The following is a 23817-nucleotide window of genomic DNA, read 5'->3' on the forward strand; positions in this document are numbered from 1 at the left end:
GAGTAACCCGAGCCGCACCAAATACCTGAGCCAACACCTGCTCTGTGAAAAATCAAGCAGTTAGTTTTTCATTAGTAATAGCCGTCGTGTAACACAAGTAAAATATCCGATGATGTCATAATGAGTTATTAATTTTGGCTTTATCATACAAAAGTACACTGGTGTGTTTAATTATTAGAGGTAACTTTACCAGATAATCAGGTTAACTTACCCCAAAAAATTAATACAAATTCTACAGTTCGTAGCACTTCTTCCCATTTCATTTCATAATTAACAAACATAAAACTAAATACACTCAGTCTGGTTAAATTCAAAGAAATAATTTTAAGGCGAAAAATCACACAGAATAGTCTGAATATGTATTATAGTCAGAACTGTGTTTCTTTCGTTTAACATTTGTCTCTAGACAGGTTAAAACCACTGTATTTGAATATAATTTGCTGTGAGGCCAATACATTTATTGTAAAAAATAAAATAAAAAGTGTATTTAGTTATCATGGATACCAGGCTTATAATTTGATACGTCAGACATGCGTTTCGTTTACAGACGACACGCCAATGACGCTTAAAACAAAATAGTTAGAAAGCCAAAAAAAGTGTAAGTCGAAGAGCATTGAGGATCTAAAGTTAAAATAAGTTGTGCCAAATACGACTAAGGTAATCTATGCCTGGGATAAGAAAATCTTAGTTTTTTTTAATAATTCGTTCTATTGCAAGCGACCAATTTATGACGATATAATTGACACAACGTAATAACAACCAACAAGTTGATAGGAAAACTGGGATGTATAAAAAAAGAAGATGTGGTATGATTGCCAATGAGACAACTATCCACAAAAGACCAAAATGACACAGACTTAACAACTATAGGTCACCGTACGGCCTTCAACAATGAGCAAAGTTCATCCCGCATAGTCAGCTATAAAAGGCCCCGATAAGACAATGTAAAACAAGTCAAACGAGAAAACTAACGGCCTTATTTATGGACATCAAAGTTAGTCAGGCAAAAAGGTTAACACCTAAAGGCAAAAACAAGACGGGTTTAATTATTGCAACGGTAGATACATTTGAACAAAAGCAAAAACTTATGAAATCAAAATCCAGTTTGACAAAGTCTAAGAATTTTGCAAACGTTTATATTGAAAATAATCTTACACCTGAAATGCGTAACAATGACAACAATTTACGGCAAATTCTTAAAATGGTTGGAAAAGAACGGAATTTCAAAGTTTTTGGTGGTAGAATTCTCCCGAATAAAGCAAGTTAGGAAAACGTCAGGCTTGGTGTGTGGAACGTAAATGATTGGTCTAAATATAAAAATTCTGATAATTCTAGAATTAGAGAAAGTGTTTTGAATTACCTTAATTTGGATATAATTGGTGTTTGTGAAACCTTCTTAAAAACGATGATAATATTGAAATTAGTGGTTATCAATGGTATGGCCATAATAGAGAGTTTAAAAATGCAAAAACGAAGAGAGGATCTGGTGGTGTGGGTGTGTTGATAAAAGTTGAAGTCTTGGATAATTTCAGTGTTTCAATTCTTGATAGCTCAGTGGAAGATATTTTGTGGATTAAATTATCACATAAATATGATGATTCAAATAATATATGTTTCTGTGTTTGCTATTTACCACCGGAAGGGTCAAGTCGTTTGAATGATGGTGAAAAATTCTATAATGATCTGCTACAACAAGTTTATTGCTACCAAAATGAAGGCTTTGTGTATATTGGTGGAGATGTTAATTCTAGATGCGGGAGAGAGCAGGATTACATACAAGGTGTGGATGATATTAATGACAGAGAAATAATTGACGTTTCTAGTAACAAGTACGGTGATCTTCTAATTGACTTTTTGACCAGTTGTAACTTGTGTATGCTAAATGGTCGTGCTGATGGAAATAACGACTTCACTTGTGTATCAAAGCGTGGACGGTCAGTTGTTGACTATGTCTTTGCACCTCATGAACAGTTAGACATGTGTACAAGCTGTGACGTGTATTTAATGTCTAATCTTATAGTCGATACTGGTTTGAACTTTGAAAAGTCCATACCGGACCATGGACCAATAGTTTGGACTGTAAACGTAAAGAAAGACATTGCATGCGATACGAGTAATATTGGACAAGCACCAAACACAGATAGACCCAGGTACAATTTGAAACGCTTCCCATTGAACTTTCTAAATAACAATAAACACATTCAAGATACTATTGACAAAATTGAAAACGAACTAGTCACAAATAAAGACATTAATAGTGCATATACAGAGTTTGTTCCTTAAATAGAAAAAGAGATGAAAGACACAGTTCCCGTATTGAAGACCCCAACAGGACCAAGTTCAAATAAAAGGAAGAAATCTCTTCGAAAACCATATTGGAATGAATAACGTACCTCATTATGGAATAAAGTGTGTATTTAAGAAAAGCAGTGGTTGAAATGCAAAAACTGCACTAATCTGAGACGTAAACTAAAACAGGAATTTTGTAATATTCGTAATCAGTTCGATAAACTAAATAGAAATACTAAACGTAAATTTCAATTAAAGGAGCAGGATAATTTGTCTAAACTGTTTCAAAGTAATAACACTCGAGACTTTTGGAAATACATTGGTAATATTGGTATTGCGAATGAACGTCGCCAAAACAGTCCATCCAAAGTAAAAACAGATGAAGGCTTTCGTAGTGATGTTGATGTTGTCCTGGACAAATGGAAAACAGATTATTTAAAAACTATTTAATTCTGGTGGTAATGGCAACTTTGATAACAATCATTTAGACTTGGGTAAAGGGAAACAATCATGTTTTCCCGACTAGGAACTGTGACACTTTGAACTGCCCTGTTACGAGACAAGATGTCATTGACGCTGTAAATAGGACTAAATTGAATAAAGCCGTCGGTTTTGACTATATTCCTGCGGAAAGTTTACGCAATAGCATATGTATAGACCTGTTATTTAAACTTATTTCGTTCTGCTTTCAAAATGGTAAAGTGCCTGATTTATGGTTAAATGGAATTATTAATCCTATTCCAAAAAATGATAGTGGTTGTAAATTCGATCCTCTGTCATATAGAGGTATAACTATTTTATCTATCCCATGTAAAATTTTTGCTGACATTTTGAATAAGCGTTTGAATAAATGGCTTAATGAAAATGAAATTTTATATAATGAACAGAACGGTTTTCGAAAAGGTAGAAACTGTACAGATCATGTTTATGTATTAGATAATATTGTCAAAAGTAGAAAAAAATGCAAAAAAGGATACATTTGTATGTTTTGTTGACGCAAAGAAAGCATTTGATACCGTTGATAGAGACTGTCTACTATTTAAATTGAGAAAAATTGGTATTAGCGGTATATTTTTAAATTGTATTACTTCTTTATACAGTAATTTCAATTGTGCAGTCAGAGTAAATAACTTTATGACATCCTTTTTTCCTGTTGCTCTTGGTGTAGAACAAGGCTGTGTTTTATCGCCGACTTTATTTTCTATCTATGTAAATGATTTAGTCTCAGATATTAAAGAAGCAAATTGTGGTATTCAAATAGATGACATAATGGTCTCTATGTTATTATAGGCTGATGATATTGCATTGATTGCACCTGATGCAGAGAATCTGCAAAAGCAGTTGGACATTTTAAACAAGTGGTGTGAAAAGTGGAGATTAACTCTAAATAAAAACAAAACCAAAATTGTTCATATTAGAAATAAATCTATACTAAGAAGTAATTTTCAGTTCAAATGTGGTGAACTTTGTCTTGAATATGCAGCTTGTTATAAATATCTTGGTGTACTTTTGAATGAATTTTCAGATTATTCTATAATTGCCAAAGCATTGTATAAATCAGCTAATAGGGCTCTTGGTGTTATTAAAGCAAAATTTTGTAAAACTGGTGGTATGAATTTTGATGTATTTACTAAATTATATGACACTTTAGTCAAACCCATTTTTACATATGCTTCCGGTGTATAGGGCATTAATATACATAATTGTATAAATAATTTGCAAAACAATGCTTGTAAATTTTTCTTAGGCTTAAGCAAAAGAAGCAGCAACTTAGCTGCTAGAGGTGATATGGGTTTTTTTTATCAGGTGATGCACTACTAAAAGTTGAAGTTTTTAAACTATGGAATCGTCTTAAATGTGATAATACCAGTAATATATGTAAAAAGGTTCATACCTGGGCGATTAGAAGAAAATCGTCATGGGATTATAGAGTTTTACAGTTAGCTCGTAAATATAGTTTGCTTATAAATGTAGAAGGTGAAATTAATATGAGTAATGTATGGGACTCTATACAAACTTTTGAAAACGAATCTTGGCACCATGAAGTATGAAATGATAAAAATAATGTCAATGGTAATAAATTAAGATTTTATAGATTGTTTAAAACTTGTATTGGTACGGAGCCTTATGTAAAGGTAGTTAAGGAGGCCCGAGGGTATAAAAATTTCAGAAAAAAAATAAACATTTGTTTTTTATTTCAAATTTTATTTGTTACCTTTTGTAGTTGTTACTTATTATATGGTACAAAAATTATTCAAAACAAACAATTCGTGTTGGCCCCAGATGACTTTTAAAATGTATACATCATAGAAAAAGTTCCAAATTATCTCCCTTTGGTGGAAAAATGCCATTTTTTGGCTTTAAAATTGAAATATCTCTTTTAACTCATTGGTGACCTATATTTTTTAATATAATTACCATACAAGCTGTACTTAAACGAAATTATTGTAAAATTTGAGCGATTTCTGTAATAAATTTCTTTCTTTTTTTTCGATATTACCTTTATTTCTCCTCTTACTTCAACAGAAAAAAAAACCTTTGCAAAAATGTATGCTTCTTTCGAAGGCAGATTGTGAGCGCAAATGAACGGTGACCCCACTTTTTTATTTTATTTTTCTATTAACTATAAGATAAAGTTCATTTATAGAAAAATTTAGAGAAATCCTATATAAATGATTTAGACCCGCGAACCCCCTTAATAATAGATGCCACCGACGTATTTTGTCACTATTCAGAGCTGGTTCGTTACAACTTAAAGTTGAAACAGGTCGATATGCTAGACCACCAGAACCTCTACAAGACCGTTTATGTATTTTTTGTGATAGTTGCCAAATTGAAGATGAAAAACACTTTCTTTTTAATTGTTGTTTTTACTCTGATATCAGACATGAATTATATGCCAAAGCCTGTCTTTTAAATGTTGATTTTGAGTATTTATGCGATATTGAAAATCTTCGTTATCTTATGTGTAATGAGAATATGGTTTCTCTTTTAGCTAGTTCCCTTTATCATATGTTTTATCGATGAAAACATGTCATCTAGAAATTATATATGTTTTTTTTTTAATTTTTTTTTATTTACGAAATACTTTTTAAATGTAACAAAGCTGTCCTTTTATGTATGTATTAGATGTTTGTTTTAATGATAGTGTCTCATAAGTCGTTTTCGGCTGGCATCCTTTTACTTAAATGTTAGGTTCTTATGACTTTATGTGTATATATATATATTGATATTGTAATGGATGGTGACACTTTAATAAAATAAATCTTATCTTATCTTATCTTTATGTAAAAAAAAAATGAACGAAAAACAAATATGTAACACATAAACAAACGACAACCACTGAATTACATGCTCCTGACTTGGGACAGGCACATACATAAATAATGTGGCGGGGTTAAACATGTTAACGGGATCCCAACCCTCCCCCTAACCTGGGACAGTGGTTTATTTGCATATAATTGTGTACACGCTGCTAATTCCGGTGAAGTTTATGCTGATATTAGAGGTGGTTTCCAAGACTTTGTTGTCGTCGATGTTATTATTTCATGAGTTTGGATGATAGACAATATTTGTTAACTTTTAAATATAGAACAGTAAATACATAACATAAGGGTATTTCGTTAATTCCTTATGATGTTTTTCAACGTAATTTTCTACGATAAATCTCGAAGCATCTTGTAGCAATATTCAAGGGAACGCCACAAGTTCTACCAAAGAAGAAGGAAATTTTAACACTCTATGAACAAATCCCTTGTTATGGATTATGGTTTGTGCTAGTTAATCCATTTTTTTAATTGCAATATTTTTATACTAGTCATGTTTTTTTTTATTGTTTCGGAGATGATGAGGAAACAGGGATGGAAGCCGGCCGACCACAAATGTAAACGCAACATAATGAGAAGACACCCATAAATGATTGATATCCGTATTAGTTTGGATCCACAAAAAATATACAAGATGAACTTTTCTACAAAACTTATGCCAAAATTATATACTATACTCTTATTATGAAAGAGGACCGTAGTGTAATAAACCATGTGGAGGAATCAAAACAGAAGACAAAAGAGTCTTTTTTGGTAATTGTTTTAAGTCATTTCAGATCTTTCGTTTAGGAAATATCTGTGTATCTCTTCATCAAGGTGATGTGTTACTGTCTTGTAACTAAGTACCTCATTACAAGAGCGTATTGTATTAAGACATATGATTACATATTTGTAATACTGTCTGCATACTTCATTAACAGATTTGTTTCTTAACAAATTACCTGATAGCGTCATTGTCAATGCTGTTGATTTTAGAAAGTCAGATTATTTATATACTAGATGCACTAATTTTGGGCTGTCTCTTTTTCTCATTACCAGGCTATTTAATTAGACTGCCTGGTTAGATTATTGGTCAAAGTGGCTTCTTGTTTTAGGCTGTCTGATAAAGACTTTAATATTTAAACCATCTGAGTGTGCCATACTGGTTAATGTTAAGCTGTCTGTCTGTCTCTGTCTAGAATGGAATTATCAAGTTGTAAAATTACTGAATATTGATTATATCATTGCCAGGCATTTTATTCATTATAGTCTCACAATATAAAACTGAAATGAATAAAATCATCAAAATCGATTGTATAAGGCGATAACATTATACCTATTAAAAATGAAAATTGTTAGGGCGAAACGCTATAGAAAGTTTTAAATCAAAACTCTATATGTTCTATTAAGTATATTCTGATGCTTGTGACCTATTATCTATGTCATGCATGGAATAGATATTTCTGGTATCACATCGCACGGAGTATGATACGAAAATCTGTGTTAATATGATTGGCTTAACTGGCATCATAAGATGATATTACTGTAATTTCCATTGGTTATTCGTTAGGTCATTGATGACTTACAAAAGTTATGACGATGTACATTTTTTTCCATGTCAACGGACATACATTAGTGTGATTTCCTTAATAAACAAAACACATACACTTTTCACCTGAGAATCTTCTTTTTGTCAAATTTTATGACATTCTGAATCGTACCAACAGTCTTTAAACGTCTAATGTTAAAGTTTGACACATTAAAAGGACATATGACGTCATACTAGAATGTGCAAAACACATGATCAACGATTCGCAGAATTTAAATAAACGCAATGAGACTGTGGAATATAAGGGAATAGGTTTCACAACTTATGTGAATGGGATATTGCTTATAACGGAATTTGATGAGACTGTCAACAAAGTGAGAGGTTTAGCGCTATAAAACCAGGTTTTATCCACCATTTTCTTTTATTTGAAAATGATGCCTGTATCAAGGCAGGCATATGACAGTTCTTGTCCATTCGTTTTTGATGTGTTTTGTCATTCGATTTTGCCATGTGATTAGGGACTTTCCGATTTGATTTTCCTCTGAGTTCAGTATTTTTGTGATTTTACTTTTTGATATCAACTTTCGTTATTCAATTTGAATTTGTTATAATAAAGTCGCCCAAGGCTTGTTTATAATAACATCGAAATTAAATAACTCAAGTTGATATCACACGATATCCCATTTAACTCGTTATTCAACTTATAAATATCATTTTGGGAACGTTGAATCACAAATTTAAAACACAAGGCTTGTCAGTTTCTTTTTAGAGAGACAATCAAATCAAAATTACAATTAAATTAGATTCATTTTGAAAAAAAGGTATTGTTTTAACTATTCAGAAGTAAGTGTTCGTTTTTATAATTCTTTAAAACACCTTATACATTAGTCATTTTTTAAATTAGCCTTGATAGGGAACACTCATATCCAAAACTTTGAAAACAAATGATTCATGATAACTAAATATTAGTACCTATTTGTCCAAAAAGCATAACCGGGAAACACTAAAAATCAAATTATCGAAATTCAATTTTGCTTGAAAATGTTGGAACAGTAAGATTACCTCCGATGTCAGCATAGTTCGTTTTGGTAACACTTTAGTTTCTGTGACGTATTGTTGACTGCAGTATGTTCCCCAATTTAACTTTTTACCATGATGTTGGTCTTTCTAATCATTTTGGTTTTTGATTGCTTCTTGATATTAAATCGCCGTTGTAAATTCAGCAACCGGAATTATATGAGATAAGATTATTCCATCGTTCTCGACATTTTTATATTATCACTATTTCTTCAGTTTGGTTTCATACAAGCATGAAAAGGAAATGTTAGAAAAGAAATACGATGTTAACATAGGCTTATCATCTAACCTTACAAGTACTTAAACTGCTTATATTATATCTTCCTCTGATTCTTCACAACTAACGACTCGAACTATTTAAACATGCTGAATCAATTCGAACAAAAGGACTACATGCAACCAAAGAAACGAATGTAGGAACATAATTCCAAAAATCAAAACAGTTTCCCCTGATATGGTTATGTCATTGAAACGGAAGTATAAACAACAAAACATAATGTGTATTAACGGAATTCCGACAATACGCAATTTCGAGTGAAGGAATCGCTTTTTTTCGCCGTTTGTTACGTACATTTAAAAACTTATAGATCTGTTTTATCATATTTTGATTATTATGTAAAGCAGATATAAATACCACATATTTAAAAGTTTTGTCGTTATTAAGATGCAATTCAACGATGTTAAAAAATTGACACAACACGTTTCATATATGGAAAACAACACGTTTAGTAATTTATTGCGTCCGAAGCGCTTTTCTGGATTTACCTTCATCAGGAACGGTCAAAGTAAACATTTGAAATCCGAAGATGTATAAGTACCGAAAATCGTTGAAGAGCTATATGTCAAAAATACCTAAAATAAAAAGCCAAATTCATCTAAAGCCAACTTTACCTGAGGGAGTTGAAACCTTAGTTTCATAGTGATTTCAAAATTTATAAACGGACAATTTTAGTAAAGTTTGTTAAATCATGTCATTACCGAAGCACAGACTACTGAGCTAATGATACCCTATGGGTCTGATAGTCCACCAACAGAGGTATCGACCCAGTGATGTTATATATGGAAAACAACAGGTTTAATAATTTATTGCGTCCTCTCGTACCAGAATCTATGATAAACGAGACAATTTTAATTTCAAAATAATAAGTATACCCCATATGGGATAAACAGTTCCCGATTCATTCGGTATTTTTAAAAAAGGGCTTTCATCTGCTACTCAGACTTGAGTACGAGTATAAGGTTGATTACCAAGGTTATGTCAAAGAATGTATCATCCTTTTTCCAAAACATAGTTCATCCGAAGATACCAAGACCTTGTTGAAAGATATTCCTTTATCAACTTCACAAATAACTATGATGGTCCTGAAGTATCCAATCGAAGAACTGACATTGTTTATCTCTTTAATAACGTGTTATAATTTCATTTGTCTTTGTTTAACTTAATGATTAACCTATACAGTTTAGTTCATTTTGTTATATGGCTTCTACATACTTTTCCATAAACGAAGTGTAAAACGTTCTACTTCCGGTTTACTCATATTACAAGATGATGTGTCTCAAATCATAAAGCAAAAGACACTATGGCTTTAGCATGTACTACTTTGAATTTATTGCTAATATCAAAATTAGGAACGTCAAATTTACATTGTGATCAGGTTAACCTACAATTAACCAGCAGAAAAAAATAAAATGATTTTTTTTTGCAATTTTATAGATTTGGATAAAAACGTTATCAAAAGGGCTTTATGTAAGAAAAAAATACAAAAGATGCGGTGTGTTGAATATTATCTTACGTCCCCTTATTTATATATAGATAATATATAAATTTATTTTGACATCAAATAAAGCAGGTATTGTTTTCTATAAATAAATATGCATTTGATGATAAAAATACTGCGTTATCTAAACTGGGCAGTTTAGATAACGCAGTATTTTTATCATCAAACTCGAAAACGTTCATTGCATGCTGATTTATATCTACGATATCTATTTAGTTGAAAACTTAACTAAATATTGTTTGTTTGGCTATATAAACCATGAAAATGAACCAGACAACTTTTAATGTATCCTATCTGACCATATCGGCCAATATCACAACTGTTAGTTTTTCCTTGTCGCTTTAAGGAGGAATAATAATAATTTGGTCATACCGATGTATTCCTGTAACACGAAATCAAGTTCGTGCCATATTAGTGGCTCTTACTGTTGCCGATATGATGACTGCTTTTGGCCAGGAAATAGCCGGTTTAAGATGGTATAGCATTGGTATGAAAAATTCCACAGCATCGGACACTTTATGCGAAGTTCAAAGTTTTTTGACAACATTTTCAAGTATGGCATCTTTCTTTTGGACAACATTCATAGCGCTTTATCTCTTCATTTGTGTTTGGTATTCGACAGATCTACTTTTATCTAGATCGCAATGTTTCCTGTTGCAGTGTATCGCATGGGGAATCCCAGGTATGTTTTTAATTTGAAACGGTCTTACCCATTTTTTTAATGGTCTAACCTTATCTACTTTCAATTTCTCAAACATATAAGAGTGGTACTCTAAATGCTAGAGTAATTTTTGTAATGAAAAAAAAAACAGACATCTATTTTCTTTCATTATATTTGTTTTCTATATATTGTGTTTCGTATTGACTATTTGTTCAACCATAGATACTTTTAAGAATCTACAATGCTTAAAATTTCATTATTATTTCTATTATATTAAATGTTCAATTTTAAATAAATCAGTAGAAAACGTTCCTCGATAACATTATTCGTTCTAATGATGAAATCAAATATTAAATCTTTAATTATTAAAAAGGCTCCAAAGGATATTTTTATAACATGCAGAAGACAATACTAAAGACCGATAGTCTTGGAGAATACAAAAGCCATTATTAATCGACTGCTGAAAGTATGCTATTGACAATGACTATGCTCACTTTAAGATAATAGAGTGCACACATACGTATTGCAAATCTCTTCTGAAATACAAAATGTAAGTTATCAATGAACATTCTTATAGAAAGTATACTATTTTTAAGTTCTTAAAATATAAATTTCATTATTGCTCGTTTAACCTGTAAATCAGTGTTAGAAGGTTTTTCGTAATCGCTTCTCCAAATTGGATCTTTATCTTTCTTGAATTAGAAATGTTATGACGTATTAATTTTCGTATTTCATTATTTGTTGGCAGATATTGTAGTTAATGTGTATCTTACCCGGTAAATAGATGAACACACATATAAACAAAAACATGTTTTTCAGCAATTATAACATCAGCAGCGTTGGCTAATAAGGTTCTCAGAAATAATGGTTTTGCTTTAAATGGAGTTTGGTGTTGGCCTAATAAAACATTTAAAGACCAGTACTGAATCCTTTGGATGTTACTAACAGGAAAAGGCTGGGAAATACTAACTTACCTGATTACAGCTTCATTGTATATTTTGCTAAAAATAAGAACATTCCTGAAGGTATGTAATCGCAGTATGTTTTCCATTGATTTGCCCGGAAGATAATGTTGTTTAATGGCATTACTGAAATGTTATATTATGTATACATTTTCTAAGTGGAAAAATATGTCATTTGTCATCTAACTTAGTTAAAATTCCTACATCTAGAATTACCTCGGACGGCATTTGATCTTTGAGCTCAAAGTTTACTATTTTTGACCTTAAGTAGTTTTTGTCTCCAGCGGAAGGTTTTATTCAAGAAATAGGAATATAATTTTTTCTGGGAAAAGTATTTATATCATGAAGTTTGAAAAGCGAACATGTTAACCGAAGTTCAACTTACATTCTTGCTTAACGTATTCACATAGTTATTTTGAAATTACTAGATGAAAAAGAACACCGATTGAACTGCATCTTTCAATTATTGAGTAGCAAGCAAAGGCATCATCACCTAACGACAATTTATAAATTATCAAAGGTACCGACAATTAATTATAAGATATAAATTGTATTATCATATACTTAGACTAAATATCATGTGATTTTTACCGTATGATAATAGCATTAAATTAAAGTATTTTCCATATTTTTCGAATTGGTGTTCAGCGGGCTGATATGAAAAGTTTATCACATGCTTCGATTGTTATCACATGCCTTTCCGTAACGTTATCACATGGCATTCCGGTGATACTCGGCAAATTCCGGAAAATACACCTCAATGCTACGTTTTCAGTGAAAAACATTACAAAGTAGTGCACAAAACAATTATTTGAATAGTATATTGTGTAAAATGATTACATTAAATTAAAAAAAAAAAAGATATTAAATAAATGCAGTTTTTAAGTTTTTCTGAAACATAATTTAGAAAGTTACTTTAAAAAAGTTGACTTTTCCGAACAATGTTTGTTATGCCATATTGTTGAATTATTTTTAGTCGATTCGTCAATATTAAAATGTGGGTTTTTTCTCTGTTGAGGCATATGATAGAAAGATTTCATATTTTGTATCAAATTTTGGGTCCGACGTCCGTGAACTTTTTACTCTTTCAACTTCTTTTCGGGAACCACGTAGAAGGATCAATATATTAATCTGTTATTTTTCTCTACTGTTGAAGCATATGATAAAAAGATCATAACATGTCATTTTTCATATCGCATGTATTATCAGCCCTCGGTCAACATCAGCCCTCGAACCATGCGGCTCTTGGGCTGATATTGAACCTAGGGCTGATAATACATGCGATATGAAAAATGCCATGTAATAATCTGATATTATTGAGAAGAATATCAAAATATGAAACAAACATGCAAAATGTTATATTAAAAAGAATTAAGATTAGGATAAATCCTGCATTCTTTTGTCTGTTTTTGATTTATTGAAAGAGTTCTTTAAATAAAAAAATAAAGGTCACATTGAAACGCATATTTCGTTTTGTATTTTTATATCTAAAAAAAATCTTTTTCAGAGAAGACGCCACAATTCTTATCTTTTGAATCAAGTCAGCAATGAGCTTCAGAGGGAGGATGAACTTTTTTGTTTTACTTGGTTGATCCTTTATTGTCTCAGGTTTTGGGGAACGGTTAGATTTTTATCAATATTATTGACGATGGCAGTGATCCAAAAAGCTTGTTTTTTGAAAATTTTAAATTGGCACTACTGTTTCTTCAATCCTATGGAGATAGTGCGCAAGCTTTTTGGAATTTCATTTTATTTTGTGTCTTTGATAATACTGTTCGTTCTTTTACTGTAAACAATTGCCTTTCGTTTTCACCTAATGAAATAGCCTCTTCTGATATTCGTTCCTATACTGAGGAAAGATTAGATACAAATTTACAACATGACAACGAACAGGAACCTCTGTTACATAACAGAAAACTATAACATGGTTCTGCCTTTTGAAATAAATATTTATTTTAATTAATACAGTATATAGAAAAAGACAAAAAGTTCATTTACCATGTTAATTAGCACATAAGAAATTTTTTGAATGTCAGCGTCATGTTTGATTCATGTGAATTAGTTTGTTCAATAACAAATTCTAATGGTTAATATACAGTTTTTGTGTCTTACTTTTATCATATAAGTAAGTGTATATGAAGTTGTAATTTAATAATTTTATAGTTTGTGGTTTGGGTATTTTTTGTGTTTCACATTATCCTTATCAAGATAATAACAATCAAAAACAAGGAGTAAACAAAGACTAAAAAAAACAAAGGACACTAACATAAACAGTTATAAATAATAAATAAGAAATAACACGAACTCCACTAAAAACCGGGAGTGAAATCAGGTGCTCCGGAAGGGTAAGCATTTCCTGCACCGTATACGGCACCCGTGTGTTATTTCTTTGTTCGGTAATGATGGAAGGTTATTATGACTGAGGAAGAATATCAGATATGATTTCTGACACACTTTTGTCATAATAGCCAATGAGCTCATGATAACGACCGTAAAATTTCTCGAGTGATGATCTTACTTTGATTGATTCATAGCCCTGTCTTAGTAATTCTTTATAACTTTCGATATGTCACATTGACCGTTTTTTTAATTGACATGTTAATAGATTTTGACATTCTCTAATTTTTTGTATTAAAAGACAAATATGTTTAATTTCATCTGAAAAAAAAAACATACAAGCACACAAACAATTAAGTTTTCTAAATCCATCCCTAATCTTAACATATTCAGCTAGTTTTTAACCTCACAATATTCTGTAAACACTTCAGAATAATACGTATCGTTTTCTGCATTCCAAACAATTTGAATTTCGGTTACTATAATGAATATTTGGCAAAATGTTAAAATTTTATATTTTTTTCTATTTTATTATATAATTTATTTTTATCTTATTTGTGATTCTTAATTTAATAATTATCACATGTGAATCTGTTTTTGTTCGTTTTTATCTATCGTCCGCTTTATGAACAGATAATGAACTTATCCAATGGCAATTGGCTTAAAATTCTGCACAGATAACAACGAATATCAAAGTGGATATTGTGTCAACTTTGATCTCTTATTCTTAACAACATGATGTCATACGATCTGTGAAAAAATATTAATACAGTACCATGTAAACTGAATGAATTTTGAATTGTACGCACTATTGGGGTTTTGTTTTTTTTTTTTTTTTTTTTTTTTTTTTTCTTTCCAAAAACAGACCAGGTACGATACCATAAGTTTTTTAAATTAATTTCCAATTTATAGTCAGACCGGAGCGATAGACGTTTTCAACCAAAAATTAACAACATAGAAGCACTTAAAAGATAATTCTATTATTTGTATATACAAAACATTAAAGTAATACGAGAAACACCGCAGATGTAAATTACGTAGAATAAACAGGCATAATGTGTTTTGATGAAGTTCTCTGGTTGTTGAAGAGTCGACATATATTGATCACTTTATTATAACTATCTGCCAGATGCATCGTTGTCTATGTCCTGCTTCTTTGTCATACTTTTGAATATCTACGAACTCTTCCTTAACCATCTGTCCAAAAAAATGACCAAACTTGTACAGATTGAAATTGGTCAAATCTTAGGGACCAAATAGTTATCAAAGGTACCAGGATTACAATTGAATACGCCAGACACGCGTTTCGTCTATATAAGACTCATCAGTGATGCTCAGATCAAAACAGTTATAAGGCCAAACAACTACAAAGTTGAAGAGCATTGAGGACCCAAGGGTCCAAAAAGTTGTGCCAAATATGGCTACGGTAATATATGCCTTAGATAAGAAAATCCTTAGTTTTTTCAACAAATTCAAAGTTTTGTAAACAGGAAATTTATGCAAATGGCCAATTACTTAGTAATTGATATTCTCTTCAACACCGAAGTGCTGAATACTGGGCTAGTGATACCCTCGGGAACGAAACGTCCACTTGCAGTTACATCGACCCAGGGTGTAAATAGTTATCAAAGGTACCAGGATTATAATTTAGTACGCCAGACGCCCGTTTCGTCTACATACGAATCACCAGTAACGCTCAAAATAGCTACAAAGCCAAAACATGTACAAAGTTGAAGAGCAATGAGGACCCAAAATTCCAGAAAGTTGTCCCAAAATACGGCTATTGAAATCTCTGCCTGGGATAAGAAAATCCTTAGTTTTTCGAAAAAATCAAAGATTTGTAAACAGGACATTTATGAAAATGACCAGATAATTGACATTCATGTAAACACCGAAGTGCTGACTACTGGGCTGTGCTACCCTCTGGTACGAAGCATCTACCAACAGTGGCATCGACCAAGTGAGATTTATAGATTATCGTTAATCATCTCAACGAGATTGGTTTTCTCGCTTGAGCCGGTACGGCAAAAGCGAGAAAAGCAATCGAGTTGAGATGACAATGATAATCTGTTTATCGCTATTTTACCTATGACGACGTTGTCAATTTCATGTCAATTTCATTAACAACGCCGCGTGCCTCCTTAGTTTCTAGCAAAAATTTTCCTTCTCAAGCGAGTAGCATGATATGAAAAATGATCACAAAAAAAGATCAAAGGAAAAATCCACAAAAAAGTGATAAAAATAGTTATCAAAGGTACCAGGATTGTAATTTAATACACCAGACGCGCGTTTCGTCTACAAAAGTTTTCTTAATTTCTTTTAAAAACATATAAGGGAGGGGGGAAAGCTTGGTTTTCCTCATTGTTCATAAAATATGTTTTCGAATAAATGATGACACGTAATATTTTGCATAAAATAATCCACTCGAAAAACTCCACTCTAATCCATAAAATACATTAAGCCGAATATGCACGTATACATAAACATTAAGATAATTGATACAATGGGCAAGTATTAGAATAACGATTTTCTTAAAACAGTTATCAAAGGTAACAGGATTATAATTTAGTACGCCAGACGCGCGTTTCGTCTACATAAGACTCATCAGTGACGCTCATATCAAAATATTTATAATGCCAAACAAGTACAAAGTTGAAGAGCATTTAAACAGCATTTTAAAAATTACCCATTTATAAAGATGTCAAAAGTAATTCATGGTTGATTTATTTGAATGACCAAAAAGAAAATAACATTTCAAAATGCATACTTTTTCAAAGATTGCTGTGTTATCTTCAAATAGTGTTAACAAATCTTGAACATTTGCATTTTAATGAAGTCAACTTTTATAAGGAAAACTATTAAATATGAATAAATTATAAAGTAAGCAGCAAAGGATTTCTAATGAGATTGAAAAGTAATGTTACAAAAAAGATAAGATATTTCCATATGTTTACATATTAAAATAATTTAATTTTGGATGTAACACGTCTTCTGATTGGCTGACGTTATTTTGTTATGAACCCATAGACATAATTTAGTCATGTGACCGTGACGTCATCAACGTTTTTTCATGGTTTTCTACGGTTTAAAATGGAATTTAGAATTAAATTATAAGAAATGACTGTAATATTTTTTTCTGTCTATTCGAAATAACATAAAAATGTGGTGCACACTGCTAGATAACCCGCTACGCGCGTTATTCAATTTACACCAAATTTTTTATGTTATTTCTTCATAGACAGAAAAAATATTACAGTCGTTCCTTAAATAGTTTTAAAAAGAGTAGAATTATTTTTTGTGGTTATCGTGTAAATGATCCTTGTCAATATTTTTATAATGGCCGTGTTGTTCTGTTAAATATATCGATATTGTTATAGATAAGGAAATTATTCTAATCAAAACCTTAAATGAGTTCTCAACTAAAATTTGTAATTCTCATATGCTAAAAGAGAATTTTTTGACAATTTTTGAATTTTTAAGGTAAAGTTATGTTGTATTCTACTAAATTTTTCAATGTCCCGAGAAAATGTTACGGCCATGTTCCATATTCGGAATATTTCTACCATATTGCATTTGTTTAAGTATCAACATATGCTCATTTTACCAAAAATCATACTGATTCATTTATTTCTATGAATAGTAGATGCTACATAATGGATTTTATCGGGTCTTAAAGATTATGGATGCTCTCTCGATTATATTTAATAACTTTTGTAGTTGTGAAATTGTTTTGTATAAAAAGCACTTCTTATTTCTGTACATAGCATATTTTAAAAAAGTGTCTGCGGATAATGAAGAAAAAGATTAAAATTGCATCTCCACCTTTGATAGATGCTGATGTAATTCTTTTAATTTCATATTGAATACCTCAACGTTTGGATGCTGGCTTCCAATTATTCATAGATTCTGGCATCCCAACATATCTGGATGATGGCATCCCAAAATATCCGGATGCTGGCATCCCAATGTATTTGGATGCTGGCATCCAAATATATCTGGATGCTGGTATCCCAAAATATCCGGATGCTGGCATCCCAAAATATCCGGATGCTGGCATCCGAATATATCTGGATGCTGGCATCCCAAAATATCCGGATGCTGGCATCCCAATATATCTGGATGCTGGCATCTCAAAATATCCGGATGCTTGCATCCCAATATATCTGGATGCTGGCATCCCAAAATATCCGGATGCTGGCATCCCAAAATATCCAGATGCTGGCATCCCAAAATATCTAGATGCTGGCATCCCAATATATTTGGATGCTGGCATCCAAATATATCTGGATGCTGGTATCCCAAAATATCCGGATGCTGGCATTCCAATATATCCGGATGCTGGCATCCCAATATATCCGGATGCTGACATCCCAAAATATAGGGATTTGGGCATCACAACCATGCAGACATGTACCATTTTTCATTATGACATACGAGTTTAAATGCTGCTTCCTAATCAACTGGATTTTAGTATTAAGCCGCCAATATAACACCCAGTACATTTCCTAAGGTTTTGATGTGTGTTGAATGCATATGAAAACAATCAAGTAAACATAAAAAAAGCTACTGATGAATGCTGGGAAGATTATATTTTTTGTCTTTGTTCATGTCCAGTGGCCAGTTTAATGCATATTGAGAATGTGACATCATAGGTCAGAGTGTGAAATGTATACTTGACCAACAAACTGATTCTGAATTGTAAAGTTCTAGTTTACCATGTGAATGCTGATGATAGCAATTTGATATTTATAAAACTATGTCAATGTACTACCGGTAAGTTTCCAATGATTACCATTATGTAAGACATGATGTATACATTTAATTGACTATTGTGGTCTCGAGACAATACATTTATATATGATGACATCAGGACTACAATTTTCAAATCTGATATGCTTATGTTTCGAATGTTCACAGAATATTTTTTTTTGAAAATAAGCTAAATGCAATTGCCGGCTGAAATCATATCAAGTTTAGTAGTTCCCAAGGCTTTCAGAAATCAACTGGACATTCTTTTTTACTGGACTAGATTCTTTTTTTTACAGGACAATCACACAAATGATTTGGACAACATTTTTAAAAAATGCTGCTCTTGTTGTATTGCATATTATCAATCAAATAAATTTGGGAATGTCTGATTAACTAAGTTATCCAGGACAAACACTCTACAAAACGAATTGGTGACTGTACCTTTTTTAAAATGCTAAATATGAGGTGCGTTATATGTAAACCTGCATAATAATTTTGTTTTGTGTCTATGAGAAACCCCATTGGCATTCAATGTATAAATTAAGGAGATTTGTTTCCCGCAATTGCCTGTATACAATAAAACATGTACCACAATGCAATATTTAAAAAAAATCTATTATCGATACTGGTGCACAGTGTCTATGATCTGTACGTACTGGATATTGTCAGTATCTCTGGACTTGCTGTATACATCTCCCAATGAGTCAGTACATCATGTCAGGATCTTCTAGTACTTGAGCTTTTCATTTCATTACAAAACTTACATTTTCTTTATTACAATCATTATTAAACTTGTATCTTTTTTCTACATTTTAATATTTCAATATTTGTTAATCATTTAATCAAATCAGTTACACGAACTGGAACTTTCAAACTTTCTATTATCATGTATTGCTAGTAATCTGAAATCAGCTGGAATCAGAAATGATCTGGTGCTGTTTGGATGATTCGTCGTCTGAGTTTAACCTGTCCAATAACTATAAAGTGTTGCGATACATTAATACACAACACATGAATAGTAACCAGAAAGGTGAAGCCACTTCTTTACAAATGCTGAAAAGAGAAATAATAATTATATGAAAGATTATGAACAATAATTTTCGTTGTAACATCACAACAATAGGGAACAGAAAGTAAATATTCATGTATGATGTCATAATGATGTAGAATTAAATTTAAAGATTGCTTTCTCACTCGTAGTTGATATTTAAAATAAAATACTTGCACATCCCCTGCCCTACGAGAAAACGCATTATTATTCGAAGAAAACCTTCATTTAAACTTCTTCTAAATTAAGTTTTCCACACCAATATTTGCCTGTTGTTTCTGTGTAGTCGTTAAAAACTATTCAAAACACATATGAACCACTATAGTTCGATTGAATTTTTATGGAACAACATCCAGGTCTATACTGTACATTATAAAAGGGAGAAAAGTGTTCAATTTTATCAAAGTTTTTTTTTTTTAGAAATACATCCTACATATATTTAGTGACTTTCGTGAAATTTAATTCCCATCTAAGGGTGTATTCGGTTAACACCTTAATTTGTGTGTTGTTGTTTTTTTTTTTATTTTATTTTAGCCTAGTCCTGGAACATAAAACCCTTGTAGCGATATTTAATTTTCGTATTTTCTTTTCATTCATTTTGCAAATTTGCTATGTATTGCTTTTATTATCAAGCTTCCACCGAACCGAGCTTCGTTTTAAAAAGAAAAGAAATAAATCACGAAAATATCAGCTTAAAATCATTTATGAAAAGATGACTCCGAGGCATATTTGTAAGACTAGCTTGACCCATAAAACATTCACTCTTATTCATATCACAATTCATATATGACTATGCGGTATGAGTTTTGTTCATTGTTGGAGGCCATATGCTGACATTTAATTGTAAACTGCTTAGTCATGTTAGTGCTATATTATTTGGTCTCAGTCCGGTGGAGAGTTGTCTCATTAGCAATCATACCATTACTCAGATATTACTCGGACTTCAAACGGCTGTTTTGCAAGACAAGCTAGGCCCATGAGCGTAGGAAGTCAAGACTCAGAATAATCTCGGACAGGCACAAGTTAACTGGTTTTAGACCCTTGCAAAAAAGAGGCAAACAACACATTCAATTTTCTAGTCAATCTGAAATTAAGTTTTTCATACTTTATTTTTCTTGAACTCAAAGGACTCTTACCAGTGATGCATTTTAATGGTTTTCCTATAGGTTGTCTAGGGGTAAACAAATTGATTTTGCGGACCCAATGTTTTTACTGGCCATGGCCATATTGATGGTGGTTAATCGTCTCGGTGGGGTTTATGTCGATCATATTTTTGTAAAAAATATTCATAACTTCATGAAAAAGTACATATTTCCATAAGGCAAAATAAAAAGAATATATATATATGTGTATTTCCTATTTCAATACCTACCCTATTATAGAAATTGTCTTCCTTCAAGTTTTTTGGTAATTTGGCACTAAGCACTGTTACAGTCATAATTTCTCTCTCATAGACTCAATGTAAAAAAAAACGGTAAAAACTCTCATAGTCATATTAAAGTATGTCTGTCTTGGAGGCTAATCGCTACCATAGGCGGAACCAGCCCCCCTCCTTTTTCGTTTGAAAAAATTCGATTTAGTATACAGGTAAACACTAACAGATGACTTTAGCGGGTCCCTCTGTTATGGCAGTCAGTGCTCCCCCCCCCAATCCCATTTATAGAAAGTTCTGGCTACTACAAAAGGATCGAAGTGCATCCCTCCCCGACGACATGGGAGAATCTGGCGACTGACATTAATCATCGTTGCCTAACCATTTAAGACTGTAATTTTCCCTCTGGAAGTAATCAGAATTATATTATCCGGCTGGCGTATCAAGTCACTGAAATGAGATCAATCGGACTTCAAACAGCTGTTTTGCAAGACAAGCTAGGCCCATGAGTGTAGGACGTCAGAGTAATCTCGGACGGGCACAAGTCAAATCGTCTCCTATAGAAAAATTCGACATCTGATAATATAGATATGAAACAATTACAGACATACAATTGTCGATTTGAGTAGAATATTCCTTATGAATGGCTAAATCTGAGAAATCTCGGACTACGAAGTGCATGTAAAATATAAGCAAATCTACATGCCTGTATGAATAGCGTTCTATTGCGTATATGTTTCTGTTATATCAAAATGATAATAAATTGCGGCATTCTGGCCAAAGAAGTGTTTTTCGTCCTTCCCCTTGCAACCATGTCCACTTCGCCGATTTTAAACATTCTTTTTACATGTCGTCATGCGGGTGGGATTTACCGCAATTAGCGTAGAAAAATAGTGCAAGCGCTTTCAGTATTAAACATAAGAAAAACTAATAAATAAGAGAATATTAAAAGGGTTATCTGTTTTAATTACTTTTCAAAAAATATTTATATTGGTATAAGTGATTCTTGAGAATTGATTTCTAATTATGTTTACAGTCTCTGTTTGAATCTCTACGCATGATGGCAAACACCTCTTACGTCATAATATCCCTGACGTCATTAGATAAAGTGTTGGGAGGAAAACAACAAACGGATTTTGCTGTTGTTTATTTTTTGCATTACACAAAATTATGCATTGGAGTACATCTATAGAAATTCGACCAACAGTATATCAAACAGAACTTGTAGGATTACTGCATTCGGATATTTTGCGATGTCTAAACTCCTAGTTTTGGATGCCAGCATCCAGCTTTTTCGGGATGCCAGCATCCCAGTAAAACGGGATGCCAGCATCCCAATATAACGGGATGCCAGCATCTCAATATAACGGGATGCCAGCATCCCAATAAAACGGGATGCCAGCATCCCAATATGACTGGATGCCATCATTTCAATATATTGGAAATCCAGCATCCCCAAAAAATAAAAAAATATTTAAAAAAAAATATATGCAAAACTAGCATCCCAGTAATAGTAAGATGCTCTAGTACATTATTATTTTAACAACAGCATCTACATCAAATGTTAGTGCTGGAAGCATATAAAATCAAACAGACAGCATATGTACTATAAAAAGATGCTACCTTATACAAAATATGAAAGCAATTAAAAAACTGAGAAATACTTTGACAAATTATTCAAAATTAGCATCTTTTCATTGACATATGCTATTTCCTAGTTATTTCACGGAATGTATAAAAAAACTATACATGAGAATTTGAAATTTTAGTTGAGAACGCATTCTTAATAGAACGAAAACTACAATGAACTGAAGTGTACCACAAGGATTAACAATGATATTCATGTTGTTTTCGCTGATTAGTAAAAATATGGTGAAAAAACGTCTACTCTCACCACAATCATTTCGATTATAACCTTTATGAGGTAAATGACGATACAGAAGAATAGATGAGAACACTAACAATTCGAATAAAGTAAACATGGAATGAGGGAGTTAACTGAAGCCTATATAATATGGTTGCATTAAATCATAAGAATTATAGTATAATGACGTGCATGCTAAACGACAATACAAACAATGTAACAAAAGAGGTTGAATAGGAATGTAAGATGAAAGGGTTTGTGATTTTGTTATTTCCTATTTGTCTCATCCTTTAACAACTAAGCGGCTAAAAGACAAATATCGTGTAATAAGTGTTGATTTTCACAACTTCTTAGGTTTTCATTTTTTTTGATACGTATGTTTCAGTATTTTTGTCTATTTGTAATAATGAAATTCATGTTAACACGACAATATTTACAACGTTTTAATGAGTTTCTTCAAAAAAAGATGACAGCCAGATTAGTATAAGAAAACAGACCTGACGGTAATCAGTGCATAGAAAAGCACGACGTATTTCGTTCTAAGGTCGCTATAATTCGAACCATATTCAGAATAAGAAGGAGTGATACCCTATTTTTTTCTCGAAATGAAATGGATTGTTTCTATGTGTATACTGATCTTTCCAGTTAAATCTTCAAACGGTAAGGAGATATATAAAAATAATTAGATTCTATTCAGAATCAGAAAAAAACACTGGCAACATTTTTTTCAACCTCTACTGAATAATGATTTTTAGAGATTACCACAAAATAAGTTTACATATGATTTTAATGGCAACAGTTCGTGGGATTAACATGAATAATATGT

At 31.9% G+C, this 23817-nt stretch overlaps 1 protein-coding gene across 1 annotated transcript; it reads left to right on the top strand.

Moving 5' to 3' along the window:
* Positions 1–10212: 10212 nt before the first annotated feature.
* LOC143053688 (uncharacterized) lies at positions 10213–13652 on the top strand. Its single transcript, XM_076226475.1, has 3 exons — positions 10213–10680; positions 11590–11684; positions 13248–13652. The coding sequence occupies exons 1-3, from the start codon at positions 10434–10436 to the stop codon at positions 13542–13544; spliced, it is 639 nt and encodes a 212-aa protein (XP_076082590.1). The 5' UTR covers positions 10213–10433; the 3' UTR covers positions 13545–13652.
* The last annotated feature ends 10165 nt before the right edge of the window (positions 13653–23817 follow it).

The sequence above is a fragment of the Mytilus galloprovincialis genome, chromosome 12 (assembly GCF_965363235.1).
Source record: "Mytilus galloprovincialis chromosome 12, xbMytGall1.hap1.1, whole genome shotgun sequence".
Classification (NCBI taxonomy): Eukaryota; Metazoa; Mollusca; class Bivalvia; order Mytilida; family Mytilidae; genus Mytilus; species Mytilus galloprovincialis.

Excerpts from the sequence above, each read along its gene's own strand:
- LOC143053688 (XM_076226475.1), top strand. The coding sequence starts at position 10,434 with ATGATGACTGCTTTTGGCCAGGAAATAGCCGGTTTAAGATGGTATAGC. Across the intron at positions 10,681-11,589 it reads TATCGCATGGGGAATCCCAG|TTTGGATGTTACTAACAGGA; the intron begins GTATGTTTTTAA and ends AGTACTGAATCC. Across the intron at positions 11,685-13,247 it reads AAATAAGAACATTCCTGAAG|ATTTTTATCAATATTATTGA; the intron begins GTATGTAATCGC and ends GGGAACGGTTAG.